The following is a 22764-nucleotide window of genomic DNA, read 5'->3' as shown; positions in this document are numbered from 1 at the left end:
CTTGACTGTCTCCCCCACCATCACCCAACTTCCACGGTGGGGAGGGTGTTGAAAACAGCACGCTTTACCGCGCGCACCACTCACCGGGGTCCTCACATAACCCTCGAGCTCTGAGCAGACTTGTGACAGCCCGAAGCAGAAGCAGGGGGCGCACCCCAGAGGGTCGTCGGCGCGGAGAGCATAGGTGCCGGCTCGACACTCGCTGCACTGCAGGCCAAACACATTTTCCTAAAGGAGAAAAAGCAACAGACTCGTCTGTTGTTACCTAAAAAGAAGAGGCGTGATTTCGGAACAGAAATGAGAGCACACAGCAAACTCATTCGGGAGCAGCACACGTCTCGGAAATAGCCATTTCCTTGGGCAAAGCAAGCTCCCTGACCTCAAGGAACACCCGCCCTCTGACGCCATCAGTGATTCCCAAACGCAGCTAACCATCAGCATCACCTTGGAGGCCTTGGCAATATATAGATTGCCTGATGAGCCTTTCCTGGAGCAGCCAGGGAGGCCTCCCTGAGGCCCCAGGTGACTCTGATGGCCCGTCAGGTGGAGAACACAGACCAGGTGATCACTGAGGCAGGCCCTTCCCGTCCTGTTCAGGTGAAAGTTGCCGTCACCTGTGTGGTAAGCCAAAGGCACATTCACTGGTGTTTCCATTGCTCCCGGGCCGTAGTATCTGCATGGGCGCTCCCTTCCTCACCCCTGGTCACTAGTCAGCCCACTACCCTCTCTCTCACCAGCCCCTGAAAAGGATCAGAGGAGGTAGCCAGTCACCTCCTAATCACAAGCACAATGGGGAACCCAGTGGACACACACAGAGTTAAACATGATGTTGAAATCTTACCTGCTGGGAAAACAACAAGCACAAATTGCCTTCAGTCTGGCCAGCACATACCAAAGAATAATTATCAGCTATAAAATCACATCTTCTTGAAGCCCTGGGTTACCCGTTTTGCCTGAATATTCAAGACGCACTGGCTACTCAGCCAACCGGAACACGAAAGAAAACTCCGCGTCTTTCAGTTCAGTTCCATCATCTGCCACTTGCAATAACCAGTAAAAATTCCACTTTAGAGAAGCGTTCTAGAAGAGCCTACACCGAATTGTAACTCAAACCTAGAAGGCAGTGAGAACCATGCCAAGTGTCTAAAACCTAGCTGCTGATGTAAATACAGTAAAACCTTGGATTGCGACTAACCTGCTCTGTGAATGTTCTGCAAGACGAGCAAACATTTCTAACAAACTTTAGCTTGATAAGTCAGTGTCTCTCAATAGGAGTAGAACCTACTCCTAGTAGTGATGCTGAATGTCACGTGATCCCAACTGAGCCAATGTTTCTTCTCTCTCTCTGTCTCTCACTGCTGGATTGTGAGTGATCATCCACGCAGTGTCACATTTCTGCGAAATCCTCCAAAGGAGGCAAAAGCAAGTGTCACTGGATAGGTTCCTTGTGAAAGTTGCCCAAAAAGAAAAAAATCCCATTGAGCCAATAGACAGCAGTGATCCCACTGCTGATAAAGTCGTCCTACACAATAACCCTCCTTTCTCTTGTCTCCCTCACACCAGCCACAAGGGTTTTCAAAGGCAAGTGCAGGTTAGTCTGTTTACTTTTCTTGATATTTTGTATTTTCTTTATTGTTTTGTATTGGACTACAGTATTGTGATCATTTTTATATGAATATTTTTTGGGTTGTGGAACGAATCACCTGAGCTTCCATTATTTCCTATGGGAAATTCGCTTTGATGTGCAAGTGCTTTGGATTACAAGCATGTTTCTGGAACACATTATGCTCACAAACCAAGGTTCTACTGTAGTCAAAAGCCCAAAAGTCCTAGTGGTGCACGTGAGAGGGGAAGACCGTGGAACGCCGAGGGCCGTTACCTTGCAAGAGCAGATACCGGTTTCCTCCGCACAGCTGCAAAGACTCTGTTCCTCATCACAGGTGTCTGCCGAGGTCCCTCTTGGGTCACAGTCACAGGGCACGCAGTCTGGAAAGTCTCTGTACCCCAGGGAGCACTGGTGGCAGCTCGGTCCACCGAACGCTGGCTTACATCGGCAACGGCCAGTGAGCACATCGCACTGATGAGTGGCTGACCCAACAGCACTGCAATTGCAGGCCTGGAAAAACAAACTAACTAAATAAAAAGGTACCTTTTACATTTTCATAATGCACCCATGTGGGGATTACAGAAGAACACTGAGTGTGGGGAAGTGGTCGGGATGAGTGGGCCTCTCCCAATATGGCTCCATGGATTCACTTTGCCAAGAGCCAACGGGAGGCGGTGACTGCCATGCTGGACGGCTGTGCCCCGTTCAGCACATGCGCACTGGGCCCAACCTGTGACCTGAAAGTCAACATCATCTTACAGGTCAAAGTCAAGTCTGTTTTCAAAACACAACCTCTATCTAAACTTCACTGAGGAAAGCTACATAGAAAACAGAACCAAGGAAGACTGGATACAACCCTCCAACAAAGTGACTTATGTCCTTCTCCTGGAAGATAGTGTACGTGCAGAATACATTTAAAGGGCACTAAAATAAAGTTTTCCAGCCATCAATTCCACAGCCGGTTCTCGAAGAAAATGTAGAATGATGTACTTTAAAGGTGCTGCTTCAGGTGATGCCTGAACCCGTACTGAGTTTTATTTATTTCTTTTTTAGTTTTTTTTTTTAACGTTTATTTATTTTTGAGACAGAGAGAGACAGAGCATGAACGGGGGAGGGTCAGAGAGAGAGGGAGACACAGAATCTGAAACAGGCTCCAGGCTCTGAGCGGTCGGCACAGAGCCCGACACGGGGCTCGAACTCACGGACCGCGAGATCATGACCTGAGCCGAAGTCGGACGCTTAACCGACTGAGCCACCCAGGCGCCCCACCCGTACTGAGTTTTAAATGCAAACCACAGAGCCGTTCACCGGGTTGAGGTCAAGCGAATGGATGACAGAGAAGGAATGTAATTTGCTCCAGCAAAGCGCTTCTCGGTTAAGAAAATGCCGATGGCAGTGCGCACCTGGCATCCGAGCTCTGGGTCGCGGCCCCAGTATCCGTCCTCACATTCGTCACAGGATGCGCCCCGAGTATGAGGAGGGCAGATGCACTGCCCCGATTCCGGGTGACAAGTGTGCTGCGTGTGGGCACAGTCACAGGCTGCAACGAAGACAGACAGTGTTGTAACACATCAGGACCACCGCGCGACGGAAGGCGTCCGAGTTGATGCCACAGGTCATCTCCCTTTTATTAATTCTCCAAACCATTCTAGACCATTCTTCTAGTTCCTAACGGAGACCTCGTGGTTCCCAAGACCCGTCCGTGTCTCCCGGGAGGTGGCTGTTCCTCCTCGTCAGGAGCTGCTGCTGGAAACGGGGTAACCGGGGACAGAGAAACAGAAGTAGACGGGAAGATACAGCCAATACTCACAGGGCATTTATTGTGTTCCAAATGCCTATGCTCAACATTTAAAATAACTCCTGGGTGGAGATTACAATCAGCTTCTCTATTTTACAGATGAAGAAACGAAAGCTAATCGAAGTTCACATCATTAGTAAAGCCTGACCAGAGATTCCGGGCAGATGAAAAACAGGGGCCAGGAAACAGAAAAAAGGTATGAAATCCTACACACTCAAAAGAGAAAAAGTGAAGGAACTTAACAGAATTGGAAGTCAAAGGAGAGCGCCAAGAAAAGTCGGGAAATTACTATAAAGTCTCAGATAACGGATTCCAGAGCTTACGTGTACAGCCGCCGTCCTGGAACGCATAGAAGCCGCGCGCACACCTGTCGCACTTTTCCCCAGCCACACCTGGCACACAGTGACATCGGCCTTCCTCCGTGCAGTCATCCGACAGGGAGCCTGGCGTGCTGCAGTTACAGGGCAAGCACCCAAGCCCTGTGTCCAGCCCATAATAGCCATGCTGTTTCACAGGAGGGACAGAATTGGGGAAGCCACAGATACATTTTAGTTAGCCACTAATACTCACGAGGCTGTTTCCTAAGTCAAACACAGGATGTTTCACAGAATCATAAAGTGCTCGCGACGTCATTCCACCCCCTTACAGACTGAACACTGGTCCACAGGTAAGGACCCACAGCATTCACCAGCCGTGTTTTGGGCATGAGCTCTTTCCGGCAGTCATGAAGTCCATTTCACTGGGAACCAACGTTCAGGTATCGATTACAGACCTCGCTGACACATACTTTAATTGTACGCAATGACCAGCAGGCCTCTTACCGAGCACCGGTCACACTGCTTTCCAGTCACATGCGGTTTGCAGTCACAGACTCCAGTCTCCAGATGGCAGACACCAGAAAGGGAGCCTTTTCCATGGCATTCACAGGCTAACACACACAAGAGACACATTTGTGCCCATTTCTGGGTATAGCTGTAATAAGACCCCTTAATCCCCAAAGGCAAAATTTTAAACATTCATGTTTCAAATCCTAAAGCTAAAATAAATCACTTTCAAATGACTTTTAAAATTTAGTATTTTTCTGAAAAGTAGGCCAAATGGGGTTGGTGGAAGGAACCATCACACAGAAAAACCACTGAAGCTATGACGATAGCAAGTAGCAAACGATCTTAACCAATTTCATGAATTCCTTGAGTCTGTAAAAATGAGCCACCGATGTTTATTAACAAATCTTCATAAGAAACATACGACGGAGATTTCAAAATCAACTGAGTCGCCTGCTCTCATTCCAATCATGTAGATATTTAATATTTTAAAGCTCCGTTATAACAATCTAAATAGCTAATGTTACATTTCATAGTTTAATGTGACATATTTCCCTGTTCTAAGTCACAAGTTATTTGTAGCTCTAATGTACTTAGTTTCAGGCCAAACACTTCAATTTTATCTATAGTTATAGCTATTGATGTTTTATCTATGGTTATAATATTGATGTTTCAAGCTACCAAGTCCCTCACCTTTTCGGAGTGATGCAATTTAATGGCTCCAAGAAATGTTTAGTTGGTATTTATAAACTAGCCGTCAATATGCATGTCCTTGAAAATATTTAATATGTTCACTGACAAAATACCCCAGAAATGCACACGGCTTATGAACGCTTGCACTCAGGGAATGAGCACTGTCATATGGTGTAATGAGGTAAGAAGAGAAAAACTTCACAGGTTATCTCACTTGTGCCACTGCGTGTGGCACAGCAGTGGCAGACAACAGGACACTGCAAGGCTGAGGCTCAGAGGAAAGGCAGCGTAACTGACTGCGGCCAAGGCACTGAGGTGGTGTTCCCCAGCGGAAGTGGATCCATGATGCCCCCTGCAGGAGGCTGAGGAAGTGCTAGCTAGGGGCCCCACTCGCCGCTGCCCATTCCCTTGGCTCAGCTGTGAACACTCGACTCACTCTTCGTATTACATGTGCCTTCTGGGGCCTTGGACCCCGGAGACACCGCCCTTCCCAGGGCTAGTCAATGTCCAGAAAGACTAAATAGCTTGCCGGCCAGAACGCCTTTCGCGTGCAAATGAACCAATCCGGAGCCCACACCCACAAAGGCCTTCTTATTGGGCCTTCCCTTCATTTGGGCTTCACCTCCACCGTCCCCAGGACCTTTCACCCCAGGGCCATGCCTCAGACAACTAGGGATGGCTCCCATGCCCCAGAGCCTGCTGAAATTGTTTAAAGTAGCCAATCCTAAGCCCGTTTACTCTGCCTTGCCCTTTCCTTCCTGAGGAAACCACAACAAAGGCTCTAAAAACCACATTTCCCCTCCTGACCTACATGGGTGCTTCCTGAGTGCCCTCCCCACAATGCCTTGGTGTGTCCCCTCCTCCTGGCATCTGCTGGCCTTGCCATACCTAAATAACAATATACCGTGTGTGTGTGTGGTTGTGCGCGCGCGTGTGTGTATATATATATATATATACACACACGCGCGCGCACAACCACACACACACACACACACACACATATATATATATATATATATACAGCTTATTTATTTTTGAAAGAGAGAGAGCACAAGTGAAGTAGGGGCAGAGAGAGAGAGGGAGAGAGAATTCCAAGCAGGCTCCACACCCGGTCACTGCAGAGCCCCACATAGGGCTCGAACTCACGAACTGTAGGATCATGACCTGAGCCAAGATCAAGAGTCAGATGCTTAAGCAACTGAGCCACCCAGGCGCCCCATAAAACCTGTATTTTAAAACACTCCTCTGCATCTATTTTCAATTGTCGCCCATAGAAAACATCACACACCCATTTACTCACATGCACACACCCATGTGCGTGCGCACACACACCACACGCACGTAAGTCCATCTGACGTTCCATCTCCTGATCCCACTAATTGTCCTCCTGTCTCCCTCCAACTCAATTTTCGCCTGCCTCTTGCCTCCTGGCTGCTAAAACTTCTTCCTCCTAACATCTCCCAGGACCTCCCGGGGCAAATTCAATGAGCACACTATGGGTCTTCATCTGGCTGTATCTTCCCATGACTTAGACTCATCGCCCACTCCCGCTCACCAAGGTTAGGGACACCCTTTGGTTTCCTTCTCATATCTTGTGTCTCTCCCTCTGGTGCCTGCCCCTCTGTGTCTCAGGGAAAGCCTCCCCTTCCTCTGGGGAAAGGTCAAAGTTCACCGTATAACCACCACCAAATATTGACGATAATAAATTGTATTTACTGTCCTTTGAGTTTGCGCCCGTATCACGTTACAGTAGCTCTCATTCGACCTGCGTAACAAACTGAGGAGAGACGCGTTATAATTGTCTCTGTTGTCCAGTGTGGAATCTGAAACTTAGAGACATTGTGTAAGGTGCCACAGGTCACACAGCTGTCAGTAGTTGTCCTGCTATGGTAACAATTCTAATAGGAATTATTACCAAAAAGTTTTTTTACTGTAAATAATACTAATTTAAAATAGTTGCCATTAGGGGCGCCTGGGTGGCTTAGTCAGTTATGCTTCCGACTCTTGACTTCAGCTCAGGTCATGTTCTCACAGTTCGTGGGTTCGAGCCCCACATCAGGCTCTGTGCTGATGGTGCGGAGCCTGCTTGGGATTCTCTCTCTCTCCCTCTCCCTCTCCCCTCCCCTGCTCATGTGTGCACGCTCTCTGTCTCTCTCTCTCAAAATAAATACACTTTAAAGAAAATAAAATACAAAAAAATAAAATAAAATAGGTGCCAATAACCGACTGCTAGGTGCTTTACATATAATTCTCATAAGAACCTCATGATATCAAAATTATACCCGCCTAACATATTTCGTATAAGGTGCCTTGAACAGTAGAGCTTGGTGGGGTTCCAGTGCCCCCAGGCTGTCCTGCAAAACCATTCCAGAAGCACCAATTCTGCTACCACACCAAAGCTGATGCGTCTCTGAGCTCCATTTCCTCCCTGATTCCGGCACACCTGAGTATCCAAATGCCTTCCCAACAACCCCCTAGGAATTCCCATGTCAGTAATACTGAATACTGGGATTCTCATTGGGGTTAACCTAATAAAACAGTAGCATATTAGCAGGTGGGGCCTCTGGGAAGTCCATGAGAGGGATTCTATCATAGCCTGGAAAGATTTCTTTTTTATTATTATTCTTTTTTATTATTTTAGAGAGAGAGAGAGAGAGTGAATATGCGAGCAGGGGAGAGGGGTGGGGGAGGGAGAGACAGAGACAGAGAGAGAAGCAGTTTCCATGCCCAGTGTGGAGCCCAGTGTGGGGCTTGATCTCACAACCCTGGGATCATGACCTGAGCCAAGATCAACAGTCAGACGCTCAACCAACTGAGCCACCCAGGCGCCCCTGGCCTGGAAGGATTTCTAGTGAAATATCCAGAAATAGTAAGAATTCATCTCCTCAAAGCTGGGGAACAGGAGAGAGGAAATGAAGCAAGAATAAAACTTACAAATGCTTGGAAACTAGAAAGAACCGGGACAGTGTCCCTCTATAACCAGTCCAGCTGCCTCGGCCACCATCCTGCCTGTCCTAACCCCTCCCTGCCTCCCAACCTCCAGCGGTCATGGAGCTTCTTCGCTTTCACCCCATGACAAAAGCTCTGCTGGAAACCCTCATTAATTCTGCCAGCAAGTTTCTTTTCTGGCCTTGTCTGTCTTCTTGTCAACTCCGTCCTCCACAGCGGTTCCAGAGTGACTGTTCAACACAGATCCGTTCAGGTGAGCTGGAGTACGGGACAGACAGCGCTGTGCGGTCCACACTAGATGCAGTCTGCTTTCCGCCCGTAAGCCGAGGCTCCTGCCCTGGCCCAACCTGCCTTTCACTTTCTAGCACACTCTTTCCGGACTCTGCTCCTCCGGCCTGGACGACACTTTCCCACCACTTGCCAGCCCACCTGGTCACCTCCTACCCATCCTCCTAGACTCACATCAAGTGGCATTTCCTCCAGAGGCAGCCGTGGATGGCCCTGGGCCCTTACGGACCTTTGTGCGCACCCCAGGGATGGTCATTTATCACCCTAGAGACTTGTCTGTCATATCTGCCTGGCGCTACGTGCACGTGTCTCCTGAGCCCTGGGATGTGGCCGATGCAACTGACCAGCGAGATCTCTAATTTCCCTTAAATTAAGACCTGGGCCAACAGCTTGGACCCAGACCCAGATCCTATATGTTCTGACCCTCCTCCCCACTTCTGTTCATCACCAAGACCTATTATCTATGCAAAATACTGAAGCAGTTTTGTCAATGCAGATGCAAATATAAAGGAAAATGATTCTTTTTTTTTTTGGTCACAATGAAAAACTTTGAAATATGTTTGAACAACTCGGGTATGTAAATTCCCTTTTGCAGCTATGAATTTTATGTTATCTAAATTACAGATCAAGTGTTTCTTAGGAAAAGTTAGCATCCTAATTGAAATAGGCTATAAAATATGCACTGAAGTTTGAAGGTTCAGTCTTCAAAAGGAAAGAAAATATCTCATTAATACTTTAAAAAATTTGATTACATGACAAAGTGATGCTACTTTTACGTACTGGGTAAAATGAGATGTATTATGAAAATACATTTCAGGGGCGCCTGGGTGGCGCAGTCGGTTAAGCGTCCGACTTCAGCCAGGTCACAATCTCACGGTCCGGGAGTTTGAGCCCCGCGTCGGGCTCTGGGCTGATGGCTCAGAGCCTGGAGCCTGTTTCTGATTCTGTGTCTCCCTCTCTCTCTGCCCCTCCCCCGTTCATGCTCTGTCTCGCTCTGTCCCAAAAATAAATAAACGTTGAAAAAACAAAATTTAAAAAAAAAAGAAAATACATTTCATCTATTTATTTATGTGGTGACAAGAAAAGAACTTCTAAATGTTTATTTATTGGTTTTTGAGAGAGAGAGAGAGCACACACAAGTGGGGGAAGGGCAGAAACAGAGACACAGAATGTGAAGCAGGCTCCAGGCTCTGAGCTGTCAGCACAGAGCTTGACGCGGGGCTCGAACCCATGAACCATGATACCATGACCTGAGCTGAAGTCGGATGCTCAGCCAGCTCAACGCTCAAGCCACCCAGGCACCCCAGTGACTAGAAACCTTAAAATTACTTGTGTGGTTTACATTTCTACTGGATGGCATTAATTATAGAAAAATAATAAAAAGTATCATTTTTATTATTAGCCATTTATAACAGCTACCATTTATTCCATGCCCAGAACTTTGTTATCTCACTGACGTCTCACATATATGTGTATATACACATATATATGCCTATGTCTATTTTATGTGTAAGGAAATAGTGGTTCAGAGAGGTTAGTAAATTTGTCTAATGTCACCCAGCTGGTTGTGACCAACCCTGAGCTCTAACCCTCATTAGTCAGACTCCAAAGCCTGAGACCCACATCTGTGCTTCACCTCCACACCATTACACGTAGCTCCTTAACAGACCTGGGTCGGGGTGCCTGGGTGGCTCAGTTGGTTAAGTGCCTGACTTCGGCTCAGGTCATGATCTCACGGTTCATGAGTTCAAGCCCCGCTTCGGGCTCTGTGCTGACAGCTCGGAGCCTGGAGCCTGTTTCAGATTCTGTGTCTCCCTCTCTCTCTCTGACCCTCCCCTGTTCATGCTCTGTCTCTCTCTGTCTTAAAAATAAATAAACGTTAAAAAAAATAGACCCGGGTCATAATTTTTCCAACTTCTACGACAATACTTAGTATAGTGACTGCTTAATAAATGATGAATGAACAATGAATCATCAAGGTTTGCAATAAAGATGAAAAGAAATGGCAGGAGTGTAGTGAAAGCATTCTGTAAACTTTGAAGCTTTTCACAAATACCAGGTATCATAATTATCCTCCTATGATAACCAATCTAGGTGGCCTTGCTGATCAAGTCGACTGGCCCAAGGCTACAAAGCGTTACCTGCCTGGGAAAATATCTTTTCTGTATCGCTAGCACCCTCTTGTGTCCCCATGTTGTAATAGCATAGTAGGACTGGACATAGGAAATTATCAAAAAAATTTTAAATTGCCATTTTTTCTCTTTCACACCTTCAAGATCTGTGCCTAGAAATCTGAGGGCTGTATTACCAACTTGTATTACAAGTTGGTCATCTCAGGTATATGAAATTCTGCTTTCCTCAATGAATGATTCTAAGTGATCCGTAATGTCGGGAAGGAAGCACAGCCCTGCAGAGCAACGTGAGAGTCAGTAGTCCGGGCACAGACCTCTGAGACTCTAGGGTTGGAATCTTCCCATTTCCCACCCTGTATCTGGAAATCCCGTCCGACTCAAGAGACCCCTGAGCCTGTCCTCACAAACACTGCAGGCTTTGACACCACTCTGCCTTCGCCACGGTCACTGGGAGCACTTGACCACTGTCAAGTCCCACTTTCTCCCCCAGTGGAAGGGCACTTATTTGCTAGACCATCTGACCTCGTTTATAGGAGCTGACTGAGCTAAGGCAGGGCCAGCAGGGAAGACATAGGTCTTGGGTCTACACTGGCATTAACACAAGCACCAGTTGAGATAAAGTTACCCCATAGGCTGAGCCCTTTGTGACACATGTAAGTAGATGGATGGAGACTTCACATGGCGATTAGTAACGGCTCTGACTTCGCAGCCCACACACTCACCGCGGCAATTTTTAGCAGTCACGGCATCCCCATAGAAGCCGTCCGCACACCTCTCACAGTGGGCACCAGCCGTGTTCCCAATGCATTTCAGGCACTCTCCGGTGACGGAGTCACAGTGACCGGCCTCTAAGGGATCCACATTGCCGCTGCAGTCGCAGGGAACACAGGATTCCCCGGGCACTGTTGGGTTTCCATAGTAACCGTCTGCGCATCTGCAAAAAGGTTGAAGGAGGGATCCAACTGAATGCAAATACTCTAGACATGACCCCACCATCCAGGGATTCTCTGAATGGTTAATAAGTCAGACAGAACTCTTTTTACATAAGATTTATTGTGGAGTGCAACACTGAGTTCGGGCGTTCAGATCTCCTCACTCGTTGTGAAGACACAGAGTGCATCCAAAATCAGCCATACATCCAAGTGGATGTGCACTCAGCCCTAGGCCAACTGTACCTGGATGCCACGGCCACGGGTATGGTGTGGTTCTCCTGGGGACTTTAGCCATAGCCGGGCGCTGATACTTACACGTGGGAAAAGACAGCGTTGGCTTTCAGGCGCCAGAGGATGGCTGTTAAATCAAACTACCCCTCACCTCTGAAACTATCCAGAGTAAAGGGAGATTTCAATGTGTGAACAGCAAACACTGGCTCCTCGCTGTGTCTATTGTCACTGACGAGAACCCATATTAGCTCAAGGAGGCTGAATGCTGTTCTTGAAAATTTCCCAGGGAAGTTTTTTAATCGGCATACTGGCTTTTCTCTATAATTATGTGAAATAATAATCACACCCCAAAGCTCTAAAATCATACTTAGCTACACATTTAAAAGTGAACACATATAACTGATATTGAAGTAACAAAAAAAGTCTGATGCAACTTTTTGAAATGAATTGAGTGATGCAGACAGAGTACCTCTCGCACCAAGCTCCCGAGTATCCAGGGGCACACTGGTCACAGACCACTTCGTCCCCATCTTCTAGGTGGCAGGTGGGGCTGAAACTGTCAAAACACTACAGATTAACACAATTTTCCAATGGGTGGGGTAGAATTTCTAAACATTTAAAGTGTTCATCTTTTAGGGGCGCCTGGGTGGCTCAGTCGGTTAAGCATCTGACTCTTGCTCTCGGGTCAGGTCATGATCTCATGGTTCATGAGTTCGAGCCCTTCATCGGGCTCTGTGTTGGCAGTGTGGAGCCCGCTTGGGATTCTCTCTCTCTCCCTCTCTCTCTCTCTCTCTCTGCGTCTCCCCTGCTTGCTCCCTCTCTCAAAATAAAATAAACGTTAAAAATTTTTCAAAAACAAAAATAAAAATAAAATGCTCATCTTTTACCACTCCTTACAAACTTTCACTAGGTCTTTACTCCAGAACCCCGGTCCCCGACCATGCAGCCCATCTCACTGGGCAATGGCTGCTCACTGTTCCCTGTTCCTGCTTGTCCCTCAGCCCAGAGGGCACTTCTTCCCCTCTCTGGCTGGGTTCATCTTATCCCCCACCCCCAACTCAGCAGCCACCTCCTCCAGGACGCCTTCTCTGATGGTCCTCCTGGCCAAGCCAAGTTCCCCTCTCTGGGTTCCCTGTCACTGGTCTGCTTGCCTCAGAGCCCTCGCCACACTGGCCAAGAGCGAGCTCGAGCTTGTACATGACGGCCCATCAACATTCTCCAAAGGACCCCCACGGCTGACAAAGGTCCCTTCAACCTCTGTTCCTGGGTTTTGGGGGGACCTGTGAAGGGAGCCATGGGGGCAGCTGAGAGTCTCCCACGATTTCATCCGAGTAGCCCTGCCTGTATCTGTTTTGCATGGTGCAGTTTCAAATAAAAATCCCCATGGGGGAATTCCCTGGGTCATGAAGGAAGAAGGGTCCTAAGGGGAAAACCAGCAAGAGAGAAGCAGGTTTTCAAACCACTGGCCTGCGAATGAGGCCGTGTGCACCACTGGCCCCTTCCACCTCCCCTCACGCTTTGTGCGGCAGGACCAACTGTGATTTCACAGATGGGATCCGCTCCTTTGTGCTACCCCGCCTTGGCATACTCAGTTCCTCCTGCCCAGCAAGCCCTTCTCTGTGGCCTTCAAATTCCTTCTCATCCTCAAGCCTCAGATCAAAGGCTTTCTCTGAGTCATTCCTGGCAGATTCACACTCTCCGGACAGTGGACATACCTCCACTGAGTCATGGCCACACTGAGGGTTCCATGGGACCAGCAGCCGTGGATGAACACGTTGCACCAACCATGATGCTCAGTAGGCACTTGATAAATATCGGTTGAATCATTATGTGAGTTCAGCCCATTTTCAACGAGCCTCATATTTACCTATTTTGGTCATTATATCAAAAACTCCTTAAGGCCAGGAACAAAGTTTTATTCATTTCTGTGTACCTTATATGTCCCAGACCACTGGTAGGTACATACCCTATACATTAAAAGAATTAACGAGCAACGTTAGACCCAGAGGAGCAAACCTGTGCATCTTTCCTTGCCATCACATAACTTTTCTTATTTAATTTAATGCACCAAACTTGTTCTTTTTTTTTTTTTTTTTTTTTAAAGAGAATCCAGGGGCACCTGGGTGGCTCAGTTGGTTAAACGTCATGATCTCACAGTTCGTGAGTTCGAGCCCCGCGTCGGGCTCTGTGCTGACAGCTCAGAGCCTGGAGCCTGCTTCAGATTCTGTGTCTCCCTCTCTCTCTGCCCCTCCTCACTCATGCTCTGTCTCTCGGTCTTAAAAATGAATAAAACATTAAAAAAATAATAAAATAAAATAAAATAAAATAAAATAAAATAAAATAAAATAAAATAAAATAGAATCCATTCCTCCACCTTTAATCCTACTTAATTACCACCGGGTTATCACACTCTCGTCACACACAAAGTCTGGCTCTGAAGAAATCAACGCACATCTGAATAGACATTGTGGCCGCACCGGGTGGGGCCCACCGGTGGAGTTGCCGGGCTTACTTGTTGGAGGCTGTGGAGAGGGGGCAGGCACACTGCTGGCAGTCCCTAGGAGTCCCTCGGGAAGGCAGCCCGTAGAAGCCGGGCACGCACTGCTCACAGTGGTCCCCGGTGGTGTTGTGCTTGCACGCCTAGAACACGTGGAATGAGGAGAAGACTCAGTTCAGGTCTCCTTAAAGGACTCTCTGATTCATCTACAAACAACTTGAAGTCAGAGTGGGAGGGGAAAAAAAAAAAAAAAAAAGATCAAATGCTCAAAGAAGTCACCAAACCCTGTCATATGAGGAGGGGTTGCCTGTTTCCAGATAAATGACTTAAAAAATGTAATTTGCACAATCTGTATAAATGAGAAGATTTCACTTCAGCCCATGCTGGAGGAACTGCTACCAGACTTGCCCGTCTGTGGGAAAGAACTAGAAAACTGGAGCAAAACATATCGAACAACTTCTTTCAGACACTGGACCACAGAGGGGTGCGGAAATACCTGAGACAAGGGAGGTGATGGGATGAACCCACGACCGCATGTCTTTCTGCCCGGAGACACTTGCCAAGCTGGCAGGGAGTTGTGGGGGGCAGGGTGGGCAAGAAGGTGGTTTTGCCGAGTTGAGGAGACGGAGGTCAGAGTATGGGGAGGCTGGAACTGCAAGAATTTGGGCAGAGAACCAGAACTTCACAGAATAAGAGCTCCAGAAATCCCCCCGGGAGACCCCTTCAAATAGCTACTGAATACTAAACTTCTTGTGTGTAGAGCGCGTTTCCATGAGGTCAGCTGAAAAATTCAGAACTCACACAGAGCCCCAGGGACACTAGAATTGTAACCGGCCAGTATGGAGAATCTTTGTTAAACACCCAGAGCGCCCAGCAGAGACCCCAGAAGAAAAACTCATTTGCAGAAGGGTTAAGCCTGCCCTAGAATAGAGGTTATTTTAGACCCACCCTAACAAAACTTAAAAACAAACCTGGAGACAATCAAGCTGCCCTATGGTAATTTACTGCGTGCCAAAACAAACTCTGACATTCTTTAAAGGAAAGCGACAAAATCCAAAAACTTAACAATGCACAATGTTCATCGTGCAATCAAAAACTACTGGGTAGGGGCGCCTGGTTGGCTCCGTTGGTTAAGCATCTGACTCTTGATTTCGGCTCAGCTCATGACCCCAGGGTTGTGTGTTCGAGCCCCGCCTCGGGCTCTGCACTGGGCGTGGAAGCTGCTTAGGATTCTCTATCTCCCTCTCTCTCCCTCTGCCCCCTTCCTCTGCTCTCTCTCTCTCTAAAAAAAAAAACAAAAAACAAATAAACAAAAAAACCCTACTGGGTATGCTTCCACTAGTCAAATCTGGGAAAATTTGGAATCCATGAGTCCAGAGAGATAATCAGTAGGTAAATAAGTAAACATAAGAAAGGGGTGTGGGGTTCTGGCTTAGAGTGGAGGCTGTGTGCCAACCAGTAAGCATGGGGGGGGGGGAGTGCTGGAGTTGGAGAGCTACCCTTTTGCAAACATCGTGGTGGTGGGGGCCAGAATCATCAGCGACTGCTACATCTAAGGGGAAAATTTGATGATGATTATGTCCACTTGCAAAATAGGTATGATATGATTTTTTTGCTCAAAGGGCCAGAACGGGGTTTTCTTTTTCTTTGGGAAAGCCATTATGTAGTTCTGCTAAAAAACCTACTAAGGGTCTGTTTTTTCCTTTTCATTTAAGATTCTTTTTTAATTTGAAAGACAGACAGAGAGAGTGTGTGAGCAGGGGAGAGGGGCAGAAGGGGGGGAGAGAGAGAGAGAGAGAGAGAGAGAGAGAGAGAGAGAGAGAGAGAAGCTTAACAGGCTCCACGCTCAGTGCAGAGCCAGACGCAGGGCTCAATCCCACAACCTTGGGATCATGACCTGAGCCGAAATCAAGAGTTGGACGCTCAACCGACTGAGCCACCCAGGCACCACTACTGCCGGGCCCCAAGTATCTGTTTTAATGCTGTCTCAGTCACCATCGCTTTAAGTGACCAGCCCCGTTGGAGGAGCTGGTATGTTAAGGATGAGAATGTTCATCTCCTTGCGAAGGAAAAACATCTTCTCTTGATTGGAAAAGAAAAATAACTTCACAGTGGAAAAACCCGACTGTCACCACCTTATCCAGCTGTCCCAGGCTAACGTCCCCGGGAAGAAGACCAGACCGCATGCTCCTGACAGTGTGCACCGAGAGGGCATGCCACCTTCGCGTCTTCTTGCCTAAAATGCTTGACACTGGAAAGGAATGGGACATGAGTGGAAAACCTGACGAAATCGGAGTGAAGTCCGCAGTTCCGTGGATGGGATGCTGCCAGCGTGAATTTCTTAGTTTCAATCACTGGACTCTGGTTATGCAAGACCATCAGGGGATGATGTGTGAAGGTTGCACAGGGTCTCTCTACACTGGTTTTGTAAGCCTTTCTGTACATCTAACATGGTTTCCAAAACTTTTTCAATGACAAAAATCATTATCATTTATTATATTTAGAACTTGAAGGCCAGTGGCTATCAGCATCTTCGCTTTAACGGGGGTATCTATTTTTATATTTTGTCAATATATATTAATAGAAGCCTGTGCAAACACCCTTTCAGCTCGCCTGTACCTTAAGTCATCAGTGCCACAACCACGGTCTGCCGACCACCCCTCGCTATTGGCAGAGGCCCTTGGAAGGCTGGCCTCGAGAACGCACGTGGCAAGGCAGAGGCATTTAAAAAAAGCAGCGACCTCATCAAGCTCTGGGAAACGATCCTGAGGCACTGAGTGTGTGTGCAAATCATCATTTTGTGCATTTCCTACAGACACTTGCATTCCCAGAACAAAGAAAGGAACAAAGAACAAAATGAAAGCTTTACTTACAGAATCAAGAAAAACCAGGCTCTAGAGAGAAGCAGCAATCCGGGGCATCTCCCTGGGTCTGGTAATTAATTTTCCCTAGCCCTAGGACTCAATCAATCTCTTTTGGAAAGAGTATGAAGGTTTCCCTGCGGTGAATCAAACTCAGCTGATTAACATATGTGTTCACTCGATCTACGTGCAGTAAATCCATTAGAACCCAGGAGTATGGCCTGGCTTCCGGGCAAAAGAACCGAAAAGAATTTCTGATTGAAGTTAAAAAACAAGTCTTGCCCTGTATCTGCCCCAAAGTTCATTCTCAAGATTAACTGCATATTTGTCAAGCCATGTTTCAACTCATGTTGCATGAAAGAAGTACTTGTTTGAAGAGTTTATCCAAGCTAACAACTATGAAGCATTATATATTGTACAAATGAGTGTGATTATCAGAAGTTTTATTATCCCTTTTATGATATGCTGTGTAATATGTTAAAAAATGCTAGCATTTTCATGTAAAACACCTGATCCTTTTTATTTAATTGGTGGATAATATTTTCTACCTGTATATACCTTTATAATCTTACAAAGTAAGTTCGTTGTTCTAATAAAAAACCCGCAAAGAAATTATATATCTCTTTTCCGTTTTCACCAAAGTAACCTTTTTTTTTTCTTTTTCCAAAAAAGAGTGTGTGTGGCGGGGGGAAGCAGGAAACATTTTATGACATGAACTTAAGTCTGCAAATTTCCTTTGGAGTCTACAAGGGCAGGGATAATCTGTGAAGGAAGCATTTTGTTCTAAACCACTTCTGCATTGCAGATGGCTTTGGGATGGGTGGGAGGGGGCACTCAAGGTTTTAGGAACAGACTCACAAAGCAAACGCCGTGGATATCGCATTCAGTTGCATGACCATGGCATTCACAGGGTTGACAAATTCCTCCAAAGAGTATTCCATCCACACGATAATAGCCAGGGAGACAGGACTGCAAAAGAGGTGGGGGGGGTAACACACACCGGTGAAGGCAACCTTGGACATTATCGAAATCAGCATCTTTTTTTATTATTATTTAAAAAATTTTTTAAGTTTATTTATTTATTGAGGGGGAGAGAGAGAGAGAGAAAGAGCGAGCATGAGTGGGGGAGCGGGAGAGAGAGAGGGAGACAGAGAATTCCAAGCAGGCTCCACACTGTCAGTGCAGAGCCCCACACAGGGCTCAAAATCAGGAAACCCCGAGACTGTGACCTGAGCCAAAATCAAGAGCGGACGCTTAACCAACTGAGCCACCCAGGCGCCCCTCATCTTCTTTTCAATACGTTAGAAACATAAACGGCTCCATTTTCTAGAAGTAGAGAAACTTCTCTTTTTCCCCTCAAACTTCTTTGTCGAGGCATCATCTACGTGCCATAAAATGGTCCCATTTTAAGGGCACAGTTCAATGAATTTTTTAGTAAACTTCCCAAAGTGTGCAACCGTCACCATAAATCTAGCTCCTTATTTATTTTTTGTTATTATTTATTTATTTTTAATTTTTAAATTAAAAAAAATGTATATATAATTTATTGCCAGGTTAGCCAACATACAGTGTGCAAGTGTGCTCTTGGTTTTGGGGGGTAGATTCCCGTGACTCATCGCTTACATACGATACCCAGTGCTCATCCCAACAAGTGCCCTCCTCAACGCCCACCACCCACTAACCCTTTATTTCTTTTTAAAGGTAGAAGCACGCACACCCAAACCTGGTGGCTATACAATGGGTCCGCATGTACTTCAGCGGTATCCCACTGCAATATTATTAGAAATCATGTGGGGCGCCTGGGTGGCTCAGTCGGTTGAGCGTCCGACTTCGGCTCAGGTCATGATCTCGCGGTCCGTGAGTTTGAGCCCCGAGTCAGGCTCTGTGCTGACCGCTCAGAGCCTGGAACCTGTTTCACATTCTGTGTCTCCCTCTCTCTCTGACCCTCCCCCGTTCAGGCTCTGTCTCTCTCTGTCTCAAAAATAAATACACGTTAAAAAAAAATTAAAAAAAAAAAAAAAAAAGAAATCATGTAACACTCAGCCACTTAACCAGTGTTTCGATCAAGAGGGCATTTTCCTCTCAACTTGATTTTATTTTCCTCTGCTTATAACTCACTAAATATTACCATCAAAGTCTTCAAGCGTAGGTCGGTGTCAAACCGCATCAGTTTAATGGAGCAAGCGTTACAGGTGTGCTTTCTGAAGTATCTAGGGCCATCCCCTGCCTGTGAGGAGCTGGGAACCGCCCCGGACACAGTCACCCATGTCATAATTCTCATGATGACCCTGAGAAATATTCTGTTTGATAGACATGAAATCTGGAACACAGAACAGTTAGGCACCAGGCCCACTGTGCCAGTGGAGCGAGTAAAGTCGCCACCTAGACCCGTGGCCACAGGGCTGCCCGGGGCCACACCAGACACAAAACATGTTCAGAATGTAGACTGGGGAGTGATGACTTTGGAGGCCAGCATACTCCCATGGGGCCACGGATGAGGGATGTGGATTTCGTTTTTATTTGTTGTAAAAAGTATTAAAACTGCATTTTCATTATATAAATAATATATACATGCATTCATTCACACTGACCTTGTGAATGTCCTCTCATACCTCCATGCAGCCATACTCCCCTCAAGGACAATGGGCTAGTCTACAGGTGGGCACCGACTGGGGTGGGGGTCTGTGTCGTCCCTACAGGGCTATCAAGAATTCCATTCCTGGGGTGCCTGGCTGGCGTCTGACTCGTGATCTCAGCTCAGGTCCTGATCTCAAGGTTCGTGAGTTTGAGCCCCACCTTGGGCTCTGTGCAGATGGTGCAGAGCCTGCTTAGGATTTTGTCTCTCCTTCTCTCTGCCCCACCCCAGCTCGTGCTCTCTCTCTCTCTCTCTCAAAATAAATAAATAAACTTAAAAAAAAAAAAAGAATTCCATTCCCCACCAATAGCTGCCCGATTCCTTATGTCAGCTTTTGATTAAAGAATTCATTCTTTTGTCTGACAAAAACACTGAAACATTTGTGTTAAGCTTCGTGCACTTGCTTGAGCCATCATCATAGGCACATCAGTACTTTTCTCTCCAAACCCAGTGGACTTTTGAGTTCTGCAGCAGCAACTGCTCACTGCTGCCCCCTCTTGGTCTAGCTGGGACAGGCTTTTACTTGATCTGCCCGCTTTCCTATTTCCACATCCCACACTCTATAAGGTAGCCTTAAGGTCATTTACCCGTTAAATATTAACTACACAGGAATTAGGACCTACAGACATTTCCTTGGCCTAAGAATAAATGTTTCAGATCTAAAAAAAAAAAAGTTCATTGGATCAAAAAAGAAACAACTCTGCAAAAAATTTAAAATAGCAACAGAAATATTTAATTAAATATTTACATCATGAAGCATGGGCCAGCTTTCTTAACTACAATGTTTATAATTGATAAACATCCATAAAAATGAATCATAAATACAGTGTTCTCACTTTGTAAAAATGATTGCCAGACAATCACAGCCAATGGCAAATGTTCATAATTATAGTCAGTCTTGAACACGGGAGAGGCAGGACCATGGGGTGGTTAACAGCACAGATGAACTTGAAACCTGATGTGACTACTTCCTAGCTCTTTCCTACAGAAAGAGGTGAGGATAGTGCCAAATACACAGAAAGTTATCAATACTTATGTCCAAATCATTTCAAAATATATTTCAAAGAAAAAAATTTTAACCAACAGATTACTTTTAGTGATGATTCAAGTGCATTTTCTCACCCTTCATTGTGGGATGGAGCTCACCTAAGTTAACATAGCTGGGGGCCATAAAAAAGTCTCAAAACGGGCCTGGCTTGTCCAGTGTTTTCTAGATTGCATGCTGGTGATTAGTAAACATTCAGATACAATCAAGTTCAGTCCTCCTTAGAAATGCAAAATATGGGGGCGCCTGGGTGGCACAGTCGGTTAAGCGTCCGACTTCAGCCAGGTCACGATCTCGCGGTCCGTGAGTTCGAGCCCCGCGTCAGGCTCTGGGCTGATGGCTCGGAGCCTGGAGCCTGTTTCTGGTTCTGTGTCTCCCTCTCTCTCTCCCCCTCCCCTGTTCATGCTCTGTCTCTCTCTGTCCCAAAAATAAATAAACGTTGAAAAAAAAAATTAAAAAAAAAAAGAAATGCAAAATATGGCATGCAGTTTTCCAGATGACTAAGGCAAGAGGGTAGACTTAATTCGGAGCATTTCCAGGTGCCCCAGAACCCCCCTCTGCAGGCGGCACCAGATTTCTTTAAACATTGTGTTTGCTAATATTCCTATAGCCTCTAAAAGTCTGAGCCAAACATGGGGTTTCTAAAGTTAAAAACCAAGTGTGGGCCACTGTATTACCTTCAGGGTGCTTTCTTCCCCTTAGGAAAGAACAAAAGGGAGGGGTCAGGAAGGGAATAAGAGAAGCCTTACCTCACAGGAGATCCCTGCATAGCCTTGGGGACATTCGCAGTGCTCCACCTCCATGGCCAGTGCCAGGTCTATAACGTTAGGGCTGGCTGTGTCCAAAGAGACAGAATCCAACCTACCAATAGATAGGAGTCATCACGTGACTTAGATACCCACCTGCAAATGACATCTAACACTTTGAGGAAGGTGGATTCTTAAAAAAAGGCCTGTTCAAGCAAAACGGTGATGTGACTTTTGTAAGTAAAGATTTTCACACCAATATGATTTCTGCAAGCCATCAGTATTCGCTGGAAAGCCTTTGCAACATTTGGTGGAAAGACATGTGATGGCCCAGACAGCTGTGGGAAGGATCTGATGCGGTCCAGTCTGAGCTGAAGTGCTTCAGAAAAACGAATCTATTCAATAATCCTATCTTGAATACAGAGATTGTCCTTAAATGTATAATTCCGTGTTTGCTTTAGCTGTAGCCAATGTTTATACTTAGCCTGGCATTGCCAGAAATTGCCCTTCTAGAAGCAATAAAAAGACTAAGGATGGGAACATTAGCTTAAATAGACAGTAAAATATAAGACCGTTAACATCGGGAGGGTGAAAACTAGACAGATGCAAGATGGTCCAGCCAATTGTTAACTTGTCAGCAAGTTCTCAGAAAAACACCCTAAACGTTTCTGATCCTGACGTCAAGACTATCTCCTTACTGAGACACACATTTGTCATGGACAACTATTCTTACATCTTCCATAAAATTATAGTAATAAAAATATTTTTACAACAGCTGGTTCCATTAGGTGTGCCCTTAAAATAATCAAGTAAAATATGCTTTAAATGCATAATAACAGATAAACACAAGATTAAAATACCTTCACCAAAACCCTTCCCTCTCTTTCAATACCCACCTGTAAAGAGCCATTTTTGCAGAATTATAGTTGGCTCTGATCAGGAGATGTGTCACATTGGCAAGGACAGTCATCAGTTGGTCACGATCTATCTCCTTTTTGTTATTAAAATCTCGGAAGTTCTCTGGCACAAGTCTGACCACGTTTAAATACTCTTCATAGGGCTGTAATGACAGGCCCTCGGCCTGGGTGCTTAAAGTGAGTCCATTTCCCTAACATTCAAAACAAGAGGAAATATATTTGTAATTCAACTTCACGGCCAAAAAGTAAAAGCAAATTTGTATTCAGCAACATGGCTTTTCATTTGTGCTTAGGTTCTCAGGGTAAACATGTAATTGTGTCTATAGCTCTTGGTCCAGAACAATCAGAGGAAAGGTGTTTCAATGTAGCACCCTCAGAGGGAATCAGACTGTAAATCTAAAGACGGGGTCCTTCCCTGGGATCTCAGAAAAGAAATGGCATATATTCACCCACAATTTTCCTCAAAGCAATCAATCTGACACACCTAATCTTTTTTTTGAAACTTTTAAAAAATGTTTTCATTTATATTTGAGAGAGAGAGAGAGAGAGAGAGAGAGAGAGAGAGAGACAGTGTGTGAGTGGGGGAGGGGCAGAGAGAGATGGAGTCAGA

General features: G+C 46.1%; 1 protein-coding gene across 3 annotated transcripts in view; it reads right to left on the bottom strand.

The window, feature by feature from the left end:
* The window catches only part of LAMA1 (laminin subunit alpha 1), a 168830-nt gene that overhangs the window by 67452 nt on the left and 78614 nt on the right, over window positions 1-22764 (bottom strand). For all 3 annotated transcript variants that reach the window (XM_019814998.3, XM_045041274.1, XM_023241765.2), the window contains exons 14-24: window positions 22134-22345; window positions 21241-21352; window positions 17670-17780; window positions 13966-14093; window positions 11923-12009; window positions 11013-11224; window positions 4226-4332; window positions 3728-3908; window positions 3010-3146; window positions 1880-2116; window positions 85-228 (exon numbers count right to left, since the gene is read on the bottom strand). In XM_019814998.3, coding sequence (XP_019670557.2) covers window positions 85-228; window positions 1880-2116; window positions 3010-3146; window positions 3728-3908; window positions 4226-4332; window positions 11013-11224; window positions 11923-12009; window positions 13966-14093; window positions 17670-17780; window positions 21241-21352; window positions 22134-22345 — 1668 coding nt within the window. The remainder of the gene's footprint in view (window positions 1-84; window positions 229-1879; window positions 2117-3009; window positions 3147-3727; window positions 3909-4225; window positions 4333-11012; window positions 11225-11922; window positions 12010-13965; window positions 14094-17669; window positions 17781-21240; window positions 21353-22133; window positions 22346-22764) is intronic.

The sequence above is a fragment of the Felis catus genome, chromosome D3 (genome assembly GCF_018350175.1).
Source record: "Felis catus isolate Fca126 chromosome D3, F.catus_Fca126_mat1.0, whole genome shotgun sequence".
In the NCBI taxonomy this organism is placed as follows: domain Eukaryota; kingdom Metazoa; phylum Chordata; class Mammalia; order Carnivora; family Felidae; genus Felis; species Felis catus.
This window is presented reverse-complemented; position numbering and strand designations above follow the sequence as displayed.